The following is a 17504-nucleotide window of genomic DNA, read 5'->3' on the forward strand; positions in this document are numbered from 1 at the left end:
GACTGTTGGGGAGGGGGATGTACTGACCATCGGGGAGGGTCTAGGGGTGATGCTGACTGTTGGGGATGTACTGACCATAGGGGAGGGTCTAGGGGTGATAGTGATTATTGGGGAGGGGGATGTACTGACCATCGGGGAGGGTCTCGGGGTGATGCTGACTGTTGGGGAGGGGGATGTACTGACCATCGGGGAGGGTCTCGGGGTGATGCTGACTATTGGGGATGTACTGCCTCCTGTTGGTAGAATTGAGCAGCGCTCAGGATTTCAGCATTCTCATGGCCTCGGTGCCTGCCGGCTCTGCGCGGTTAGTTGGATAATTATTGGGGCATTTTGAGTAATTGTTCAGTGCCGATCGTTCCTGGGAAGCCCGTGTTATAGCACGATAGGTTGGGTTTCGGGCTGCCATGTGGCCCCTGTGTAGAGGGGCCTGGCTCTTGCTGGCCACATCCCTTACTGGAAGGGGAGAACCGGCGTCATGCCGCCCTGGCTGGTGGTTAGAGTGGTGATGGTGTCAGCATAAGCGACCCCTCACACTTATGTAGCCACTGGTCTGAGCCACACAGGCTATTGTACCATACATCACATGTCAGACCAGTGGCAGCCACTGGGGGCGCCACATTCACACCTGGAGACAAATAAGAGTCAGATTCGTCAGTGATACAAAGTATAATAATGTAACAACAAGAAATACAAACAGTCTATATACAAGGAACGTGGGAACGGGCGAGGAGGAGGCGCCGGGTGTAACAACTCCCACTCCACAGGGGCGCCTGAGAAAAGCCCCCACATTACAATGTGGTCTTACAATAATGTATATATTAATTTGTGGCAATAACGTGCGGTTAAGTCGTCCCCATCTGCTCATGGTGCCCCTCCTGTTGCCTTTGGTACCTCCTGGATGAGTATGTGCAGTGTCTCCGCTGCTTCCAGCACAGCTCTGCCCCGACACTGACCGTGTGTCTAGAGTGCACTTTCCTTCTGTGCACCGTCTGCTCCTGTACAGCCAGCCTGATTTATTTTCTTCTGCCATCTACATTAATATATCGGCACAGATCAGTAGTCCTGCACTGTACTTTGCTCTGCCGCCACAGCGGAGCACTGCAGCGCTGACCGTAGCGAGGCTGAGCTGTGTTCGATGCCTTCTGTAAAGTGAAACTGCTAAGGCTATGTGCACACGGTGCGGATTTGCCTGCGGATTCACAGCAGTTTTCCATCAGGTTGACAGTACCATGTAAACCTATGGCAAACCAAATCCGCAGTGCCCATGGTGTGGAAAATACAGCGCGGAAATGCATTTTACCTGCGTATTTTTCAAAAACGGTGCAGAAAAATCCGCACACGAATCCGCACCGTGGGCACATAGCCTTATGCTGCTCAATTGATGCATATAGCAGAAGATAATTATTTGCCATGTGCATCAGCAGAGTGGCTTTCGCTGTTGTGCAACATTTATCTGTTGGCAGCAGCAGTTATCAAGCACAGCTCAGCCCTTCTTGTGTCCGCTCTGCTTATTTGGCTTATCTGGCAGATTACCAATAAGTCTGCGATTGTGGGAATAACCCTTTCATGTTGGAAAATCCTGATTACCGTGCTTGATTCCTGGATTGAAGGAATCCCCAGCTCTGCCCCCCCTGCTGGCCTATTATAGTATAGCAGGTATGACTGCTGCAGCTCGTGGTCCCCCCTCCCCTCCCCCCGTGATGTCATAGCCCATGTTTTTTTTTCCTGTGACGTCATAGCTGGTGGTTCTCATCCCCTCTGATGATGTCGTCATTCATGGTTCTCATCTCCCCACCCCCGCCCATGTGATGTCATATCTCGCAGCTACGCAATGTGTGTATGTGTCTCTGTGAGTAACCCATTCACCCTTTGAGTGGGGACACGTGAAGAGCCACAACGCCCTAAAGTCCTTACTAGGGACCCCCGACCTGTCCCAGGACACCATGTGCTCTGTGTGACCTGGAAATCTGCGGCCACCGTCGGGGCGGGCTCACTGTGGCCACCGTCTTCGCGTGCTGGCTGCTGCCACCGTCGGGGCAGGCTGGCTGTGGCCACCATCTGGGCGGGCTGGCTGTGGTCACCATCTGGGCGGGCTCACAGTGGCCACCGTCTTGGCGGGCTGGCTACTGCCACCGTCGGGGCGGGCTGGCTGTGGCCACCATCGGGGGCGGTTTCTGCTGCCTCCATCTGGCGGTCTGGCTGCGGCCATCGTAAGGACTGGTTCATTGGGGCGATCTGGCTGCGGCCATCGTCAGGGGCGGTCTCGCTGCGGCCATCGTCAGGGGCGGTCTCGCTGCGGCCATCGTCAGGGGCGGTCTCGCTGCGGCCATCGTCAGGGGCGGTCTCGCTGCGGCCATCGTCAGGGGCGGTCTGGCTGCGGCCATCGTCAGGGACGGTCTCGCTGCGGCCATCGTCAGGGGCGGTCTCGCTGCGGCCATCGTCAGGGGCGGTCTGGCTGCGGCCATCGTCAGGGACGGTCTCGCTGCGGCCATCGTCAGGGGCGGTCTCGCTGCGGCCATCGTCAGGGGCGGTCTCGCTGCGGCCATCGTCAGGGGCGGTCTCGCTGCGGCCATCGTCAGGGGCGGTCTCGCTGCGGCCATCGTCAGGGGCGGTCTCGATGCGGCCATCGTCAGGGGCGGTCTCGCTGCGGCCATCGTCAGGGGCGGTCTCGCTGCGGCCATCGTCAGGGGCGGTCTCGCTGCGGCCATCGTCAGGGACGGTCTCGCTGCGGCCATCGTCAGGGGCGGTCTCGCTGCGGCCATCGTCAGGGGCGGTCTCGCTGCGGCCATCGTCAGGGGCGGTCTCGCTGCGGCCATCGTCAGGGGCGGTCTCGCTGCGGTCACCTCTGGTGCATTCACTCTGATCATGACGTTGGGGCGTATAATTCGGGGATATGATCGGGGGCAGTGTTGCCGCCATGGCGCCTCCTCCTCACGTGTCTCAGATTTTAATTTCAGTCCGGAAGGTTTGGTGGTCCGCGTGCTTGCTGGGACTTCTCTCGGCCTTTACAGTTAACATGCCGTTGTCCCCCAGGGCGGAGGTCACTGTTGTGGGGTCCACGTCTTCGGGCAGCTGGCACTTGTGGGTGAAGGTGTTCATGATGGTCCCATCTGTGGCCAACTGAAGAGGAAGGTAAAGAACATGTGTTAGAGGATTCTCTCCAGTCAGAGCAGTAAAATCCGAGCCACAGGCACATCCGCTGCTTTTCAGTTAGCTCTCAGTTTACCTGTGCAGGATAAAACCTGATGTAACAGCAGAATAGTGACTTCAGCTCTGGAGGATAAGACCTGATGTAACAGCAGAATAGTGAGTGAAGCTCTGGAGGATAAAACCTGAGGTGACAGCAGAATAGTGACTGCAGCTCTGGAGGATAAGACCTGATGTAACAGCAGAATAGTGACTGCAGCTCTGGAGGATAAGACCTGATGTAACAGCAGAATAGTGAGTGCAGCTCTGGAGGATAAGACCTGATGTAACAGCAGGATAGTGACTGCAGCTCTGGAGCATAAGACCTGATGTAACAGCAGACTAGTGACTGCAGCTCTGGAGGATAAGACCTGATGTAACAGCAGAATAGTGAGTGAAGCTCTGGAGCATAAGACCTGATGTAACAGCAGAATAGTGAGTGCAGCTCTGGAGCATAAGACCTGATGTGACTCAGGATCAGGGCAGGAGTTCGCGGCTCCTCTGTGTATGTCCGGTTTCTCACGTCCGTATTTCAGGGTCCGTGTACGGATTGCGGTGCTGGACTGACGGGGGGTCTCCTGATTTGAGTTCAGGTTAGGACCCCGACGAACAGTCCGGAAATTGTCATTAGTAAAGGACTGTGGAAAGCTGTGAAGATGCCTTATATTCAGGACTCCCTGGGGGTCACTTACTTTCTCAGCGTGCACCTCGATCTGATTGTTGGACGTGGTGACAATGATGTCTTCTGGGGAGAAATCTCTGACATCCACCTCAAACTGGTAAGTGTTTCCCAAAGTCTTCACATTCTGAGTGGAGCCCCCTGCAGGAAGAGAAGTGAACATCAGGAGATAAGAATGAACAGCCACATATAGGATGCCCCAGAGCTGCACTCACAATTCTGAAAGCTTCTCTGCTACTTTACAGTCTGCACAGAGCAATCGACAGTGATTATAGGAAGTGTCATGTCTGCATCAAACTCTGTAAAATCAGCCGATGTAGGAAGCACTCACCATACCCCCAACCACACTGATAGGGGGCATCTGTGTACAAGCTTACTGTTTCCAATAACACCTGGATTGTGAGTGCAGCTCTGGGGTATAATACAGGATGTAACTCAGGATCAGTAATGTAATGTATGTACACAGTGACTGCACCAGCAGAATAGTGAGTGCAGCTCTGGGGTATAATACAGGATGTAACTCAGGATCAGTAATGTATGTACACAGTGACTGCACCAGCAGAATAGTGAGTGCAGCTCTGGAGTATAATACAGGATGTAACTCAGGATCAGTAATGTAATGTATGTATACAGTGACTGCACCAGCAGAATAGTGAGTGCAGCTCTGGGGGTATAATACAGGAGGTAACTCAGGATCAGTAATGTAATGTATGTGCACAGTGACTGCACCAGCAGAATAGTGAGTGCAGCTCTGGAGTATAATACAGGAGGTAACTCAGGATCAGTAATGTATGTACACAGTGACTGCACCAGCAGAATAGTGAGTGCAGCTCTGGGGTATAATACAGGAGGTAACTCAGGATCAGTAATGTAATGTATGTGCACAGTGACTGCACCAGCAGAATAGTGAGTGCAGCTCTGGGGGTATAATACAGGAGGTAACTCAGGATCAGTAATGTATGTACACAGTGACTGCACCAGCAGAACAGTGAGTGCAGCTCTGGGGTATAATACAGGATGTAACTCAGGATCAGTAATGTATGTACACAGTGACTGCACCAGCAGAATAGTGAGTGCAGCTCTGGAGTATAATACAGGATGTAACTCAGGATCAGTAATGTAATGTATGTGCACAGTGACTGCACCAGCAGAATAGTGAGTGCAGCTCTGGGGGTATAATACAGGAGGTAACTCAGGATCAGTAATGTATGTACACAGTGACTGCACCAGCAGAACAGTGAGTGCAGCTCTGGGGTATAATACAGGATGTAACTCAGGATCAGTAATGTATGTACACAGTGACTGCACCAGCAGAATAGTGAGTGCAGCTCTGGAGTATAATACAGGAGGTAACTCAGGATCAGTAATGTAATGTATGTACACAGTGACTGCACCAGCAGAATAGTGAGTGCAGCTCTGGAGTATAATACAGGAGGTAACTCAGAATCAGTAATGTAATGTATGTACACAGTGACTGCACCAGCAGAATAGTGAGTGCAGCTCTGGGGTATAATACAGGGTGTAACTCCGGATCAGTAATGTAATGTATGTACACAGTGACTGCACCAGCAGAATAGTGAGTGCAGCTCTGGGGTATAATACAGGATGTAACTCAGGATCAGTAATGTATGTACACAGTGACTGCACCAGCAGAATAGTGAGTGCAGCTCTGGAGTATAATACAGGATGTAACTCAGGATCAGTAATGTAATGTATGTATACAGTGACTGCACCAGCAGAATAGTGAGTGCAGCTCTGGGGGTATAATACAGGAGGTAACTCAGGATCAGTAATGTAATGTATGTGCACAGTGACTGCACCAGCAGAATAGTGAGTGCAGCTCTGGAGTATAATACAGGAGGTAACTCAGGATCAGTAATGTATGTACACAGTGACTGCACCAGCAGAATAGTGAGTGCAGCTCTGGGGTATAATACAGGAGGTAACTCAGGATCAGTAATGTAATGTATGTGCACAGTGACTGCACCAGCAGAATAGTGAGTGCAGCTCTGGGGGTATAATACAGGAGGTAACTCAGGATCAGTAATGTATGTACACAGTGACTGCACCAGCAGAACAGTGAGTGCAGCTCTGGGGTATAATACAGGAGGTAACTCAGGATCAGTAATGTAATGTATGTACACAGTGACTGCACCAGCAGAATAGTGAGTGCAGCTCTGGAGTATAATACAGGATGTAACTCAGGATCAGGGATGTAATGTATGTACACAGTGACTGCACCAGCAGAATAGTGAGTGCAGCTCTGGGGTATAATACAGGATGTAACTCAGGATCAGTAATGTAATGTATGTACACAGTGACTGCACCAGCAGAATAGTGAGTGCAGCTCTGGAGTATAATACAGGATGTAACAAGCAGAAGACTTGAAAATAACAATGAAAGTTTTGGAACATTTCATGAAACTGAGTCATTTACATAGGACTGCGCCCAATGAGGGAAACTACTGTTCATAGCCTGCACTGGGGGCCGAGAACATACAATGCCGCACTAGATAACGCTACATCTGACGTGGCCATTATCAGTAAAGTTGTGTAGTGGCCGACAGTGGGACTGAGATCTGTGCTCAGGTTTGTGGTACTGAAACTCCCAGCAAGTCCTGTGAACGTTCCTTTACACACAAGATTTGGACACTGATGTTGATGATGATGGTGGTGATCCCTTTATGACGTGATCCCTGTAATCCTGGCAGATTTGGCAGCACCACCCCCATCAGACTAATGTCCGCAGCCGTGTCTGACCTTCGCCTGCTCATGGTCACCCCCATGTTTAGTCCATAACCCCTGACTACTTTGCAGCATATCCAACTTGCCTGAGAATCCCAGGGGCTCATGGGGCCTCCTGAACTTGCCAAAATCCTCGGAGAAGATGCCCAAAGTCTTGTCCATGAAGGGTTCCCGGGGCTGCACGCTGGAGGACGAGGACGTCTGTTTGAAGCTGTGCTCCGAGCGGAAGGCCGATGACGATTGCAGGTTCATTGAAGAGACGGGTCAGTAGAGGAGCGCGGTGACGTGAGGCTGGGGGGCGACGAGAGGCTGGGGGGCGATGTGATGCTGGGGGCCCTGGGGCGATGTGAGGTTACGGGCCGCTGGAGCGATGTGACGCTGGGGGCCGCTGGGGCGATGTGAGGTGACGGGCCGCTGGGGCGATGTGACGCTGGGGGCCGCTGGGGCGATGTGAGGTTACGGGCCGCTGGGGCGATGTGACGCTGGGGGCCGCTGGGGCGATGTGAGGTTACGGGCCGCTGGGGCGATGTGACGCTGGGGGCCGCTGGGGCGATGTGACGCTGGGGGCCGCTGGGGCGATGTGAGGTTACGGGCCGCTGGGGCGATGTGACGCTGGGGGCCGCTGGGGCGATGTGACGCTGGGGGCCGCTGGGGCGATGTGATGCTAGGGCAATGTGAGGTTACGGGCCGTTGGGGCGATGTGACGCTGGGGGCCGCTGGGGCGATGTGACGCTGGGGGCCGCTGGGGCGATGTGATGCTAGGGCGATGTGAGGTTACGGGCCGTTGGGGCGATGTGACGCTGGGGGCCGCTGGGCGATGTGAGGCTGGAGCCGCTGCCTGCTCGGTAAGTGCTGCATATCTGCCTGATTCCGGGCTTATATAGTGACGGCCCACCATCGCAGCCCCCCGGCTATATTTATCCTCCTGCACCATCTCTCCGGCAGCTGTGGAAAGTTTCAGTACTGAGAGGTGACGGCGTCCTGTGATCATGTGACCCCATTCTTCCGATGGTCCATAATATTCCCTCTCTGTTCCCGTGGGGGGATTTCCAGCATCACTGGATTATTCTGAGTGCAGAGGGCGCCGCGCTGGGCCGCTCTACAGTGGCATGTAAACGTCTGTGCCCCCTGGTCAAAATTCCTGTTATTGTGAACAGTTTAGCAAGTTGAAGATGAACAACATTTCCTTTGTATTTTAGGGAAATATATACAGTACTAGCTGAAGACCTCGGCGTTGCCTGGGCATAGTAAATATCTGTGGTTAGTTATAGCACCTCACTTCTCTTATTTTCCCATCACGCCTCTCATTTTCCCCCTCCTCTTATTTCCCCCTCACTCCTCTCATTCCCCCCTAACACTTGTCATTTCGACCTCACATCTGTCATTTTCCGATCACTCCACTATTTTCCCTCACTCCTCTCATTTTGCACTCACACCTTTTCATTTTCACCTCACACCTCTCATTTTCACCTCAGTATATACATGTTTGTCATCTCCCTTATATATAGTATACACCTGTATGTCATCTCCCCTGTAAATAGTATATACCTGCTGTATTTCATCTCCTCCTGTATATTGTATATACCTGGGTGTCATCTCCTCCTGTATATAGTATATACCTGTGTGTCATCTCCTCCTGTATATTGTATATACCTATGTGTCATCTCCTCCTGTATATAGTATATACCTGTATGTCTTCTCTTCTGTATATACTATATACCTGTATGTCATCTCCTCCTATATATAGTATATACCTGTATGTCATCTCCCCTGTATGTAGTATATACCTGCTTTATGTCATCTCCTCCTCTCTATACCTATGTGTTATCTCCTCTTTTATATAGCATATACCTGTATGTCATCTCCTCCTGTATATAGTATATATCTGTATGTCATCTCCTCCTGTATATAGTATATTCCTGTGTCATGTCCTCCTGTATATAGTATATACATGTCATCTCCTCCTATATATAGTATATATCTGTGTCATCTCCCCTGTATATAGTATTTGTCATCTCCTGTATATAGTGTATACCTGTGTCATCTCTTCTGTATATAGTATATACCTGTGTCATCTCTCCTGTATATAGTATATACCTGTGTGTCATCTCCCCTGTATATAGTATATACCTGTGTCACCTCCTCCTGTATATAGTATATACCTGTGTGTCATCTCCTCCTGTATATAGTATATATCTGTGTGTCATCTCTCCTGTATATAGTATATACCTGTGTGTCATCTCCTCCTATATATAGTATATATCTGTATGTCATCTCCTCCTGTATTAGACTGCGTTCACACGTTATTTGCTCAGTATTTTTACCTCCGTATTTGTAAGATAAATTGGCAGCCTGATAAATCCCCAGCCAACAGGAAGCCCTCCCCCTGGCAGTATATATTAGCTCACACATACACATAATAGACAGGTCATGTGACTGACAGCTGCCGTATTTCCTATATGGTACATTTGTTGCTCTTGTAGTTTGTCTGCTTCTTAATCAGATTTTTATTTTTGAAGGATAATACCAGACTTGTGTGTGTTTTAGGGCGAGTTTCATGTGTCAAGTTGTGTGTTGAGTTTTGTGTGGCGACATGCGTCTAGCAACTTTTTGTGTGTCGAGTTGCATGTGACAGGTTAGTGTAGCAAGTTGTATGCAGCAAGTTTTGCGCATGGCGAGTTTTATGTGTGGTGCGTTTTGAGTATGTGCAAGTTTTGTGTGAGGCAACTTTTGCATGTGGCAATTTTTCCGCGTGTGGCGAGTTTTCCATGAGGTGAGTTTTGCACGTGTGGCGAGTTTTGCGTGAGCCTAGTTTTGCGCGTGGCGAGTTTTGAGTTTCGACTTTTATGTGGCGAGGGTGGTGTATGTGTGGTGAAATGTGTGCAGAGGGTGGTATATGTGTTCAAGCACATGGTAGTGTGTGGCGCATTTTGTGTGTGTGTTCATATCCCCGTGTGTGGTGAGTGTCCCATGTCGGGGCCCCACCTTAGCAACTGTACGGTATATACTCTTTGGCGCCATCGCTCTCACTCTTTAAGTCCCCCTTGTTCACATCTGGCAGCTGTCAATTTGCCTCCAACACTTTTCCTTTCACTTTTTCCCCATTATGTAGATAGGGGCAAAATTGTTTGAATTGGAACGCTCGGGGTTAAAATTTCGCCTCACTACATAGCCTATGACGCTCTCGGGGTCCAGACGTGACTCTGCAAAATTTTGTGGCTGTATCTGCGACGGTGCAGATGCCAATCACACACACACACACACACACACACACACACACACCTTTATATATTAGATATATGAACCTGCTGACATTTGTGTCCTCGTGGAAGTGCACGTATTCCTATATGTATCTGACCACCCCTGACAAAGCGACCTCATGAGCGAAACGCGCTGGCTTCAGGCTCCACATCCGATATACTTTGAATCAATAAATGTATATTTTCTACTTTTACAGCGGCAAACAAAAGTTTAGCTTTTTTTTTTTAAAGTGTGATTCCTTCTGTCTGGTTGTTGTCGCCATTTTCCTGGCGATGAATTGAAGGTGCATGAAGTCGCCATCATACAAGACCTTAATTGTAACCACAATGCTCTAGAATATCGTTGCGGCAATTTAATGAAGAAAAACCGATGGCCAAAAGTTCTGCATCTCCGATTTATCGAGTGATTGATTGTTACGATGCCAGAACTTAGTGTTTTGTAGCCGAACCTCTCGCTTTCTTACGGTCATTGAAGACATCCCGGGGGATCTTGTGCCGTCTGCAAACAATTCATCTTTACTGCTCTGGGTCCCAACTCGTGGCCCTATCGCATCCCCAAGGATCTCTATAGGGTGTAAATCAGAGGATTGGCTCGACCATTGCAACAGGCGGACATTTTTCTTTTGGTAACCAATTATTTTTTACTAAATTGGTTGTGTGCTTAGGATCATTTTGTTGCTGAAATTTCCAGCCCCGGCCGACTCTGGTTTCACTATGTGGCAGCATTACATTCTCCAGTATATCCTTGTACATGGCAGCATTCATATTTCCATCAATTACATGCAGAGGGCTGATGCAGAAAAGCAGCCCAAACCATGACATTGCCACCACCATGCTTCACTGTAGGCCTTTGGTATCTTCCATCATTACTTTTTCCCATTGGACAGTCAATGTGGTGCTTCCAACTTACCATTGCCGTTTTGCATGGTTAGTTATAGCCCCTGTAGCTATTATATTTATGAATTGTAGTGGCCACTACATTTCTTCATTGTCAAGTGTTTTCTCACCACAGTGCTGCATTCACAACTACACTGCTCAGTACTGCTGTATAATATCCTCCACAACGTTGCTGCTTCTGATCATGTGCTCCTTAGAGGCAGACAAGCAGGAATATTTGCGCCTTTTGTTATTCTGCCACAATGTTCCTTGACCTCAAAAGTCGCAAAAACACCTCGAGGCAGGAAAAAGCCTTTTTTTTTGCCTTTTTCTTTTTACCCTTCAACAAATGTAGGAATCATCATTTTATTGAACTTGGCACCAAAAGCAGCAACTGATTCCACAAAACAGAGAAAAAGGAGAATTGTGCAAATTTGTCCAGAGAGATCTGAAATCAGGAGTCCAGGCGTTCTGCGGCAGGTGATGGTGACGTGTTCGCCCATTGTGGTGACTTGCGACCTCCTGGTCCTGGACGCACCTCAAATCTTTGAAGCCTCTTTAGTTATTTTAGGAAAGACAATGGGAGGCCGGACCTGTGGAAAAGGCCTCGGCCGCTGCCCCCAGGGAACAGCTTGTGTCGGAAACTGTTGTCCTTTAATCCAGAGACTGTAATGGAGTCATGAAATAATCTCCCAAGCAACGGCGGAAAAATACTGCCAGAGTCCAACCCAGAACCCTGTGTACTTGTCCTGAGCCCAGTGCCAGCCTAGATCTAGTGTACCAAGCCATAACCCGGTGCCAGCCCAGATCTAGTGTACCAAGCCATAACCCGGTGCCAGCCCAGATCTAGTGTACCAAGCCATAACCCGGTGCCAGCCTAGATCTAGTGTACCAAGCCATAACCCGGTGCCAGCCCAGATCTAGTGTACCAAGCCATAACCCGGTGCCAGCCCAGATCTAGTGTACCAAGCCATAACCCGGTGCCAGCCTAGATCTAGTGTACCAAGCCATAACCCGGTGCCAGCCCAGATCTAGTGTACCAAGCCATAACCCGGTGCCGGCCCAGATCTAGTGTACCAAGCCATAACCCGGTGCCAGCCCAGATCTATAATGTACCAAGCCATAACCCGGTGCCGGCCCAGATCTAGTGTACCAAGCCATAACCCGGTGCCAGCCCAGATCTAGTGTACCAAGCCATAACCCGGTGCCGGCCCAGATCTAGTGTACCAAGCCATAACCCGGTGCCAGCCCAGATCTATAATGTACCAAGCCATAACCCGGTGCCGGCCCAGATCTAGTGTACCAAGCCATAACCCGGTGCCAGCCAGATCTAGTGTACCAAGCCATAACCCGGTGCCAGCCCAGATCTATAATGTACCAAGCCATAACCCGGTGCCAGCCCAGATCTAGTGTACCAAGCCATAACCCGGTGCCAGCCCAGATCTAGTGTACCAAGCCATAACCCGGTGCCAGCCCAGATCTAGTGTACCAAGCCATAACCCGGTGCCAGCCCAGATCTAGTGTACCAAGCCATAACCCGGTGCCAGCCCAGATCTATAATTTACCAAGCCATAACCCGGTGCCAGCCCAGATCTAGTGTACCAAGCCATAACCCGGTGCCAGCCTAGATCTAGTGTACCAAGCCATAACCCGGTGCCGGCCCAGATCTAGTGTACCAAGCCATAACCCGGTGCCAGCCCAGATCTAGTGTACCAAGCCATAACCCGGTGCCAGCCCAGATCTATAATGTACCAAGCCATAACCCGGTGCCAGCCCAGATCTAGTGTACCAAGCCATAACCCGGTGCCAGCCTAGATCTAGTGTACCAAGCCATAACCCGGTGCCAGCCCAGATCTAGTGTACCAAGCCATAACCCGGTGCCAGCCCAGATCTAGTGTACCAAGCCATAACCCGGTGCCGGCCCAGATCTAGTGTACCAAGCCATAACCCGGTGCCAGCCCAGATCTAGTGTACCAAGCCATAACCCGGTGCCAGCCTAGATCTAGTGTACCAAGCCATAACCCAGTGCAAGCGCAGATCTAGTGTACCAAGCCATAACCCGGTGCCAGCCCAGATCTAGTGTACCAAGCCATAACCCGGTGCCAGCCTAGATCTAGTGTACCAAGCCATAACCCGGTGCCAGCCTAGATCTAGTGTACCAAGCCATAACCCGGTGCCAGCCTAGATCTAGTGTACCAAGCCATAACCCGGTGCCGGCCCAGATCTAGTGTACCAAGCCATAACCCGGTGCTGGCACAGATCTAGTGTACCAAGCCATAACCCGGTGCCAGCCCAGATCTATAATGTACCAAGCCATAACCCGGTGCAAGCCCAGATCTAGTGTACCAAGCCATAACCCGGTGCCGGCCCAGATCTAGTGTACCAAGCCATAACCCGGTGCCGGCCCAGATCTAGTGTACCAAGCCATAACCCGGTGCCAGCCTAGATCTAGTGTACCAAGCCATAACCCGGTGCCAGCCTAGATCTAGTGTACCAAGCCATAACCTGGTGCCGGACCAGGTCTAGTGTACCAAGCCATAACCCGGTGCCAGCCCAGATCTAGTGTACCAAGCCATAACCCGGTGCCAGCCTAGATCTAGTGTACCAAGCCATAACCTGGTGCCGGACCAGGTCTAGTGTACCAAGCCATAACCCGGTGCCAGCCCAGATCTAGTGTACCAAGCCATAACCCGTGCCGGCACAGATCTATAATGTACCAAGCCATAACCCGGTGCCAGCCCAGATCTAGTGTACCAAGCCATAACCCGGTGCCAGCCCAGATCTAGTGTACCAAGCCATAACCCGTGCCGGCACAGATCTATAATGTACCAAGTCATAACCCGGTGCCAGCCCAGATCTAGTGTACCAAGCCATAACCCGGTGCCAGCCCAGATCTAGTGTACCAAGCCATAACCCGGTGCCAGCCTAGATCTAGTGTACCAAGCCATAACCTGGTGCCGGACCAGGTCTAGTGTACCAAGCCATAACCCGGTGCCAGCCCAGATCTAGTGTACCAAGCCATAACCCGTGCCGGCACAGATCTATAATGTACCAAGCCATAACCCGGTGCCAGCCCAGATCTAGTGTACCAAGCCATAACCCGGTGCCAGCCTAGATCTAGTGTACCAAGCCATAACCTGGTGCCGGCCCAGATCTAGTGTACCAAGCCATAACCCGGTGCCGGCACAGATCTATAATGTTCCAAGCCATAACCCAGTGCTGGCCCAGATATAGTGTACCAAGCCATAACCCGTTGCCGGCCCAGATCTAGTGTACCAAGCCATAACCCGGTGCCAGCCTAGATCTAGTGTACCAAGCCATAACCCGGTGCCAGCCTAGATCTAGTGTACCAAGCCATAACCCAGTGCAAGCCCAGATCTAGTGTACCAAGCCATAACCCGGTGCTGGCCCAGATATAGTGTACCAAGCCATAACCCGGTGCCGGCACAGATCTATAATGTTCCAAGCCATAACCTAGTGCCGCCCAGATATAGTGTACCAAGCCATAACCCGGTGCTGGCCCAGATATAGTGTACCAAGCCATAACCCGGTGCCGGCCCAGATCTAGTGTACCAAGCCATAACCCGGTGCTGGCCCAGATATAGTGTACCAAGCCATAACCCGTTGCCGGCCCAGATCTAGTGTACCAAGCCATAACTCAGTGCCGGCCCAGATCTAGTGTACCAACCAGAACCTGGTGCCAGCCCAGATCTAGTGTACCAAGCCAGAACCTGGTGCCGGCCCAGATCTAGTGCCCCAAGTCAGAACCTGGTGCCGGCCCAGATCTAGTGTACCAAGCCAGAACCTGGTGCCACCCAGATCTAGTGTACCAAGCCAGAACCTGGTGCCGGCCCAGATCTAGTGTACCAAGCCAGAACCTGGTGCCGGCCCAGATCTAGTGTACCAACCAGAACCTGGTGCCAGCCCAGATCTAGTGTACCAAGCCAGAACCTGGTGCCGGCCCAGATCTAGTGCCCCAAGTCAGAACCTGGTGCCGGCCCAGATCTAGTGTACCAAGCCAGAACCTGGTGCCACCCAGATCTAGTGTACCAAGCCAGAACCTGGTGCCACCCAGATCTAGTGTACCAAGCCAGAACCTGGTGCCGGCCCAGATCTAGTGTACCAAGCCAGAACCTGGTGCCGGCCCAGATCTAGTGTACCAACCAGAACCTGGTGCTGGCCCAGATCTAGTGCCCCAAGTCAGAACCTGATACCAGCCCAGATCTAGTGTACCAACCAGAACCTGGTGCCAGCCCAGATCTAGTGTACCAAGCGAGAACCTAGTGCCGGCCTAGATCTAGTGCCCCAAGTCAGAACCTGGTGCCGGCCCAGATCTAGTGTACCAAGCCAGAACCTGGTGCCACCCAGATCTAGTGTACCAAGCCATAACCCGGTGCCAGCCCAGATCTAGTGTACCTACTCAGAACCCCGTGCCAGCCCAGATCTAGTGTAACTACTTCGGTGCCAGCCCAGATCTAGTGTACCAAGTCAGAACCTGGTGCCAATCCAATGTATTTACCCAGTTTCCAGTTCCAGTCCTGAGCCCCATGTACTTGCCCTAAACCCAGCTTAGGTGCCCAGTACCGGCATGGATCTGGTGTATCCACCTGGTGCCGGCTTGGATCTGTTTTTTGGAGTGTACATGGATCCACGCTGGTGCTGAATGAGTACACTGGATCCAAGCAGGCAACCAGTGAGCATGTCAGATCTAGGCCGGTGCAGGCTTGGATGCAGCGTACTTACCCAGTGCCCTCTGCTGGCCTGGATATGGCGTACTCACCCGCGGCCGGCCTGGATCTGGTGTACTCGCCTAGTGCCCAGTACTGGCCTAGATCCGGCGTACTCACCCAGTGCCCTGTGCTGGCCTGGATCCCGTGTACTCGCCTAGTGCCCAGTACTGGCCTGGATCCCGTGTACTCGCCTAGTGCCCAGTACTGGCCTAGATCCGGCGTACTCACCCAGTGCCCTGTGCTGGCCTGGATCCCGTGTACTCGCCTAGTGCCCAGTACTGGCCTGGATCCTGTGTACTCGCCTAGTGCCCAGTACTGGCCTGGATCCTGTGTACTCGCTTAGTGCCCAGTACTGGCCTGGATCCCGTGTACTCGCCTGGAACCGGCACACTTACCCAGTGCCCTCTGCTGGCCTGGATATGGCGTACTCACCCGCGGCCGGCCTGGATCTGGTGTACTCGCCTAGTGCCCAGTACTGGCCTAGATCCGGCGTACTCACCCAGTGCCCTGTGCTGGCCTGGATCCCGTGTACTCGCCTAGTGCCCAGTACTGGCCTGGATCCCGTGTACTCGCCTAGTGCCCAGTACTGGCCTGGATCCTGTGTACTCGCCTAGTGCCCAGTACTGGCCTGGATCCCGTGTACTCGCCTGGAACCGGCACACTTGCCCAGTGTCCTGTGCTGGCCTGGATCTGGCGTACTCACCCGGGGCCGGCCTGGATCTGGTGTACTTGCCCAGTGCCCTGTGCTGGCCTGGATGCAGCGTACTCACCCAGTGCCCCGTGCTGGCCTGGATCCGGTGTACTCACCCAGTAACCTGTGCTGGCCTGGATCTGGCGTACTCGCCCAGTGTTCTGGGCTGGCCTGGATCCAGCGTACTTGCCCTAGGCTGCCTGGATCCGGTGTACTCGCCCAGTGCCCTGTACTGGCCTGGACCCGGCATACTTGCCCAGTGCCCTGTGCTGGCCTAGATCTGATGTACTCGCCAGGGGTCGGCCTGGATCCAGTGTACTTGCCCAGTGCCCTGTGCTGGCCTGGATCCGGCGTACTCGCCCAATGACCTGTGCTGGCCTGGATCCGGTGTACTCGCCCGAGGCCGGCCTAGATCAGGCGTACTCGCCTAGTGCCCTGTGCTGGCCTGGATCCGGCATACTTGCCCTGTGCTAGCCTGGATCTGGTGTAGTCGCCTGGGGCTGTCCTAGATCCGATGCACTCGCCCAGTGCCCCGTACTGACCTGTATCCGGCGTACTCACCCGGGGCTGGCCTGGATCTGGCGTACTCGCCCAGTGCCCTGTGCTGGCCTGGGTCCATTGTACTCGCCCAGTGCTGGCCTGGATCCGGTGTACTTGCCTAGTGCCCAGTATTAGCCTAGATCCAGTGTACTCGCCTGGGGCTGGCCTGGATCTGGCATACTCACACAGTGCCCTATGCTGGCCTGGATCCGGTGTACTCGCCCAGTGCTCTGTGCTGGCCTGGATCTGGCGTAGTCGTCCAGTGCCCTGTGCTGGTGTGGGTCCGGTGTACCCACCCAGTGCCCTGTGCTGGCCTGGATCTGGCGTAGTTGCTCGGGGCCGGCCTGGATCCGGTGTACTCGCACAGTGCCTTGTGCTGGCCTGGATCCTGTGTACTCGCCTAGTGCCCAGTACTGGCCTGGATCCAGTGTACCTGCCCGGGGCTGGCCTGGATCTGGTGTACTTGGCCATTGCCCTGTACTGGCCTGGATCCGGCATACTTGCCCAGGGCTGGCCTGGATCTGGTGTACTTGCCCAGTGCCCTGTGCTGGCCTGGATCAGACGTACTCGCCCAGTGCCCTGTGCTGGCCTGGATCCGGCATACTAGCCCAGTGCCCTGTGCTGGCCTAGATCTGGCGTACTTGCTCAGTGCCCTGTGCTGGCCTGGATCCGGTGTAGTCGCCCGGGGCTGGCTTAGATCCGGTGTACTCACCCAGTGTCCTGTACTGGCCTGGATCCGGCGTACTCGCCAAGTGCTGGCCTGGATCCGGCGTACTTGCCCTAGGCTGCCTGGATCCG

The 17504-nt window shown here is 52.7% G+C and overlaps 1 protein-coding gene across 1 annotated transcript; it reads right to left on the reverse strand.

Annotated features, from left to right (window-relative positions):
• Positions 1-2793: 2793 nt before the first annotated feature.
• HSPB7 (heat shock protein family B (small) member 7) lies at positions 2794-7472 on the reverse strand. Its single transcript, XM_069740868.1, has 3 exons — positions 6696-7472; positions 3879-4006; positions 2794-3120 (listed from the first exon to the last, which is right to left on the reverse strand). The coding sequence occupies exons 1-3, from the start codon at positions 6859-6861 to the stop codon at positions 2941-2943; spliced, it is 474 nt and encodes a 157-aa protein (XP_069596969.1). The 5' UTR covers positions 6862-7472; the 3' UTR covers positions 2794-2940.
• Positions 7473-17504: the final 10032 nt, after the last annotated feature.

Source organism: Ranitomeya imitator, chromosome 10 (genome assembly GCF_032444005.1).
Source record: "Ranitomeya imitator isolate aRanImi1 chromosome 10, aRanImi1.pri, whole genome shotgun sequence".
NCBI lineage: Eukaryota > Metazoa > Chordata > Amphibia > Anura > Dendrobatidae > Ranitomeya > Ranitomeya imitator.

Excerpts from the sequence above, each read along its gene's own strand:
- HSPB7 (XM_069740868.1), bottom strand. The coding sequence starts at position 6,861 with ATGAACCTGCAATCGTCATCGGCCTTCCGCTCGGAGCACAGCTTCAAA. Across the intron at positions 4,007-6,695 it reads TGAGCCCCTGGGATTCTCAG|GGGGCTCCACTCAGAATGTG; the intron begins GCAAGTTGGATA and ends CTCTTCCTGCAG. Across the intron at positions 3,121-3,878 it reads TCGAGGTGCACGCTGAGAAA|TTGGCCACAGATGGGACCAT; the intron begins GTAAGTGACCCC and ends CTTCCTCTTCAG.